The sequence below is a fragment of the Cydia amplana genome, chromosome 14 (assembly GCF_948474715.1).
Source record: "Cydia amplana chromosome 14, ilCydAmpl1.1, whole genome shotgun sequence".
Lineage (NCBI taxonomy): Eukaryota > Metazoa > Arthropoda > Insecta > Lepidoptera > Tortricidae > Cydia > Cydia amplana.
The window spans coordinates 16,667,912-16,674,420 of NC_086082.1; the positions used below are offsets into that span (position 1 = coordinate 16,667,912).

Genomic DNA, 6,509 nt, shown 5'->3' on the forward strand with positions numbered 1-6,509 from the left:
GTTAATAAAATACGGCAATGACGTTAAATTAAGTCAATAATTTGTGTGGTTTTCATAGCTCGGAACATCAGTACCTCGCGTTGGGACACGACAGGTTAGCGGATAAACGTAGTTACAATATTTTTTTTTGTAATCAATATTTATTCAATCTTTTTCAAAGTATTAGGCCTTTGTGTAAAAAGTCTCTCTAAATATGTGTTAAAATTTTATATATAAAAATTATACATAATGAAAAAAAAGTTCTAACATAAACCTATTGACAGGTGGCGGTGCCAACTTTTTGAGAAACGACCATATATAGGTAGGATAGATTCGTTAGGTTGCTTTAGATGCCCGAAGGGCAAACTGCCCAGAAATAGGAGCCCCGCGTAGCGGGGCTCCGTCGACTCAGGGAACGGGTCAAAGATTTTCACGTTTCACGATATGCCTAGGAATTTCACGATATGCGTGATCTTACGATCGGCCGCCGACATTTACATCCTTTGGCTCGTCTATTTGACACCACTTTAGGAATAGAAATGGACTTAAATTAGATCCTTGAGGAACCCCCCATCTCCACCGCTAGAGTTGATCTCTAATGTTAGTAGGTAGAGATTGAAAAATGGTGCCCAAATAAATGTATTTTGGTAGCTACAAACAACAAAATTAGTCGTATTTCAGTACATGTTGATAATATGTTGCTTATATCAGATTAGATATACATATAGGTACCTATCAAATTTACTACAGCGTATAATCTATGAAATCAGATAATATGTGATTGTACACATTACACACGTCATTGTTCCCGTATCGAAAATCACTTCCTGCTCGTCTTGTTTTTCTTTATACTTATAAAATACAACTTACAAAGCCACAAGTTTATTACTTTATTATATGTAACAGTTTTGAATGACCCACGGTTAGTTTCAATAGACTTATATGGGATATGAACATGAACCGTGATTACCTTTTGTATTGTTTTCGAGCTCCCAATATTTCGACGCAGTTACAATTAAGATGCATGTAACTACGTCGAAATATCGGGAGCTCGAAAACAATACAAAAGGTAATCACGGTTCATACCTACTACTTTTAACCTTTAGGCACTTCCCTGCCTTCTGAAGTCTATGCATGGGCACCAATTTCGCATTATTATAAGAATTAGGAGCGAGAAATTAATTTCATACAGCTCTTATTATCATTAAAAAGTCTAGAAAAGTCAAATAAAGGGGTATGACTGTGGTTAATACATAAATCAAATTGCGTAAAAGTAGTTTCTAATATGTTCATATCCAGAGAGGAAAATGGGGACTACATTTGTATAGAGAAGCGGCCACGAGACTTCGTCTCCTTTCCTCTTAATGTTTCTCTAATGCGAGTAGCTACTTCATTGACCATTATCAATATTATCATGCTAGTATAATGCGTCTGTAAAGCATTTATACAACTATTCTATAAAGGATAATAAAGCCCTAAAAATTGTGCCCAATTAACCATTAGTTACTGTAATGGTACTGTATAAACTTTTATAATGCTACTATAGAATTAACTTAAAATGAGAAAACGATACAGAAATTATGCTGTAATTCGGTCAGTACTTATACCTAGTAAACCTACTGCTTGGGATTTCCGTCAGAATGTTATTTGGGGCTTGCCCAAGATTTCCTTATCCTATTAATACTATTATCAATATTTTTAACTAGAGCAAATACGACGTTATCACAAAGGGCACTGATTTACAGAAATTCATTAATCGATTGCGCTTAAAGTCCCTTTTGGCTTAAATTTTAACGATTATAGATGGCCCTAGCGGTCTAATTTATACATATCAGTAATTAATAGACAATAACTCCAGATAAGAAGAAAATCGATGGTAAAATGGTATAAAAGGACATGGAATGAATGATTGTGTATAATCGAGTTCTAGCCTCAATATGAAGCTCCTTATTGCGTTCGCCCTTGTGGGACTTGTTGCTGGTGGTGTCATAAATGCCCCCGCCGACTCGGTGGTGGAGCTTGACTACCATAACAAGATCGGAATTCCGCTGGCGGCGCGCTTGAAGGCGGCCGAAGAGGCTTTGGACTTCGATGGCGCCAGGATTGTGGGTGGAGGCGCTGCCTCACTTGGACAGTACCCCTACATCGTAAGTACCCCTATATACTTCAATCTTTTATCATATCCAGCAAGTGCTCTTTTCTTGGAAAGCGCCGGTTAAAGTAGTTAAAGATACCTACCTATGTAAATTCCATAGAAAGATTTATTAATATAAATTACTAAAAGACGGGAATATAAAACTAAAACTAACTACAATTAAAATAACTAAAACTAAAAATTAAAAATACCTATCAAAATTTGGTGCCCTCGGGAGGGTGCCCAATACGCAGGCAGCGTTCCCGCGCTGGAACCTATGTAAAAGTGCTTTCACATCCTATTTTCAAAATGTAATTTTATTGAATTTCATGATTAACACTTAACTTTACGTTCGCTTAATTAACATAACCTAACATTAAGTTAGGTAAACTAGTGCAACGATAAAGGGACTGTCTACTTTTAATTACAGTTGAGGAGAGAATCTTTTCAAAAGAGGTTATTTATCTATGAACACCATAAAAAATAAGCCCTTTTGAAAATACACTCCTCAGTTATTCTTGCAGGGGCAAAGGCCTCTTATTTTTGGCAGGGGCCGTGGTTTTAATTATCGATAAACACCAATGGAACAATAAAAATGTATCGGGGTCACAAATGCGACGAAAAGTCACGTCATATTTTCCAAACAACATTTTCCATTGGCTTTTCTATAAACGATTGTAGATATATATACCCCCAGACCACTCTTAGTTTCTCAAAAACGCTTAAAACTGACAATTAAAACGTTTCAGGGCGGTCTGCTGATCGAGCTCACCACCGGCGGCACCTCCGTCTGCGGTTCCTCCCTCCTCTCCAACACCCGCGGCATTACCGCCGCCCACTGCTGGAGCACTGCCTCTGCCCAGGCGCGCTCCTTCACCGTCATCTACGGCTCCACCCTGCTCTTTTCCGGCGGCACCAGGGTCACCACCACCGATGTTGAGCTGCACGCCAACTACAACATGCTCACGCTTGTTAATGATATCGCTATTATCAGGTTCCCATGGGTCACCTTCACCAGTAAGTAAATTTTTAACTTGTTCCCGGGGTTTATTGTGATTTTACCTATTTCAACTGTCAACAAATTTCTAGGTAGAGTAGGAGTGGAGGGTATGGAAGCATTATTTATGGTTCAGATCTCAGATCTCGTAATCAGAACTATTAAGAGTTGCCGAGAGCTGGTGGATGCGGGCCTGGGACGTGTGGCGATCGATGAAAGAGAACAATAGAATATGTCATGTCATGTGAAGTATTAGGGAATAGGGATCAACAACACGATTCGTATGTCGATGTCTCAGTAACTTAGAGAGTTTTGCGCATAGTATTATCTGCTCTGTGGAAATATTATGAAATACCCGTTCGTAAGCGTCAGTTTACTCTATTATTGCGGATATGACGGTCTAATTTATTTTGTCTACAGTCTCTGTCTCTTTCAATTGCATGGTATTAAAAAGTGACACTAATTTAGCAACCAAAAATAAATAAGGCCATCCATTATGGCTGGACGCCTGCTGGATACGCAGGCCTGGATTTAAAGACCTGAGGCCCCTAGGCACTTGGTATGGCACTTAAAATTTAGGGGGGCCCCTTCTCCACCCAAAACCATTGCTATTAATATTTATAGGTTGCCAGGGCCCCTAGCCCCGTGCCTTGTGGATCTAGGTGAAAATCTGGCCCTGTGGATACGAGTGTATATTATAATCTGTATCTTACATTTGACATTGTGTTACAGACGTCATCCAGCCCATTGCTCTTGCCACCGGCACCTCCGACTTCGCCGGCACCTGGGCCTGGGCTTCCGGTTGGGGTCGGACTAGCGATGGTAAGATTTATAACCTTTTATTTTTTAATTATTTATGACTACAAGTTTCACGATGTTCGCACATTAATTCATCTAAACGGGACTTTACTGAATCCTTATTTCTTCTGACATTTCTGGAAATCCAGAAGCGTGACCAGATATTTATTTTTGTAGGCCTACATCTTTCACATACTTAAATCTTTCGTGACTGTTGGTCTAAACCAACATACACAAACATCTTATTCTATTTTTTTAATATCTAATATTTGTGTTTTTTTTGCGTTTGAAGTAAGCTCCATCACCACCGGCCAGTTCCTGTCGCACGTGAGCGTGCAGGTGATCGCCAACTCCGTATGCGCGGCTACGTACGGAACCAGCACCGTGCAGGCCACCACCATCTGCATCGCCACCACGGGCGGCCGCGGCACCTGCAGCGGAGACTCCGGCGGCCCTCTGGCTAACGCCGCCAACAACCAGCTGGTCAGTATCTTCATGTCCAACGCCTAGTGTAGTTCCGTCATGTCCAACCAGTGCGACCGTCATAGCTTCCACTCTTAGTGTCGTCACCACTACGGATTACGGAACCCTTCGATTCGACATTCGAATTTGACAACAAAATAAAAATCGACCCAAAGATGCAACAGTTTGACAGCGTCCGACTTTTAATGGGTTCGACCACGGATTAAAACAAAAATAAGTTCTTAATCCTAGAGATCATACATTTAAGCTCCACGAAGCTTTTTGTCTGTATTTCTTTATTTACTCATTATTTATTTATCCTCCAGATCGGTGTGACCTCCTTCGGCCACCGCGACGGTTGCCAGCTCGGCCACCCCGCCGGTTTCGCCCGCGTCACCGAATTCGCCTCCTGGATCCAGGCTCGTCTATAAACTCTCTAATTGTCTATAAGCTACGTCACCATTTACGATCAGACGACGTACGTCCATCAGTGATATAAAAAGTTCATGTCAACTGTAGTTGCAGGTGGATGTGCGAATACATTTTTTGCAAATAGCTAACACATGTTTTCTTCTTGTACCTTTTGTAATTATAAATTATCCTTGAAACAAAACACGTAAATTTAGCTCGAAATTTATGGCACTTTTTTCCAAAATCAACCATTAGCTTTCGTCTGCTACTTTGTCAGCATTTAAGTGCTTGGAAAATGTAATACAGAAGACGCCCGTTCTGTGGTTACATATAATAGCGGAGGTACTAGGGGACCAATGGGCAGTCGGGAGGCTTGGGTACTTAAATAGGAAAGCATTTTTACTAGCGATGTACCGACTAGTCGGGAAAGCCGACTATCCGGCCTCATTTTTATTCAGCTAGTCGGCCAAATCAATAGTCGGTACATCACTAATTTTTACCCAAGCTGAAACGGAGACTCTTCGTTTCACTCGGTCAAAAGGTTCTCCTGCAAGTTCCATTTATTGACCGAACGTTTGCGAACGAAAAAAAAGGGTGGTGTGCACAAACTTTAGCTCTTTATTCAGTTTTTTTGTTTATTGTATCTCGAATACCATACGCCCGACGGAAAAGGTCTGTGTACGAGTATTAAAAAGGGTTAAATTCTGCAATGAATGAGCATCTTAAAATTCAGCTTTAAACGACAACGCAGAATGTTAACCCTCTATAATATTGAAATTTGAAAGGAATGCCAATTTCTGCCGGTCGTACCGTTTTCGAGCTACAGGTAAAAAACTGAAAAAGAGCAAAAATCTATCTCCCAAAAGATATGTTCAGTGCACACCTCCTGGGATTGCGCAAACTCGGATACTTAACACGATCGTCGCCTGTAAGATGAGCACACTCTTTTCTTTAAGATCTGAAGGAAATACCGGATGCCACTTCATTCCACAGTTTAGATATGCAAGGCAAGTAGATTCAGGAGAAACACACAGTTGAGAACTGCTAACCATCTAAATATGTGGTGAAAATGGAAGTGTCGCGCAGAGCAGTGCCGGATTAAGGTATTTTGGTGCCCTAAGCATTTTTAGACCATGGTGCCCCCTCTACCTAGGGTCATCAAGATTACATTAGAATATTCTTGGTAAATTGGTTGAATCAAGCCCAAGTGTAATTGAGGCAGAAAATCGACTTTGGCGTAAGGTGGAAGGCCTCGCATAACACATAACGCCGAACTGCAAAAGAGTGGCTTGAAATCTATAATCTATGTAATCACGACTCTCCTAGTGCTCGCTCTTTGGCATCACTCGAAAGCGCGACTTGATAGGATAGTTTTCGGCTTCGGCTGGGCCTCTTATAACACTTTTGACAATTAGGTCGTAGGATCGCGGCTATGCAGCAACTTGGCCTGGCTATGTCGAAAAAATCGGCCGGCCGCAAGCCCGACGGCAAGATTTTTTGGCCATGAGCTTGAGGGCCTCCGAGTGTATGGTCAAATCAAATGCCTACGATGAAGACGTTCTTACGTGCTCTCACTCTCTTACTCCTACGACCCTTCGTTATTAGATGGGTACTTCTACACGTACAAAAAGTTTCATATTGTAGGTACATACTCCACTAAGACTGCAATGCTAATGCAGCCTGTGCGTTTTTTTGCCTACGTTTTTGGTGCCCCCCCCTAGACGTGGT

The 6,509-nt window shown here is 41.1% G+C and overlaps 1 protein-coding gene across 1 annotated transcript; it reads left to right on the top strand.

The window, feature by feature from the left end:
* Window positions 1-1,898: 1,898 nt before the first annotated feature.
* On the top strand, window positions 1,899-4,807 carry LOC134654251 (brachyurin-like). The gene is made up of 5 exons (XM_063509718.1): window positions 1,899-2,126; window positions 2,863-3,130; window positions 3,843-3,932; window positions 4,201-4,391; window positions 4,697-4,807. The coding sequence occupies exons 1-5, from the start codon at window positions 1,917-1,919 to the stop codon at window positions 4,799-4,801; spliced, it is 864 nt and encodes a 287-aa protein (XP_063365788.1). The 5' UTR covers window positions 1,899-1,916; the 3' UTR covers window positions 4,802-4,807.
* The last annotated feature ends 1,702 nt before the right edge of the window (window positions 4,808-6,509 follow it).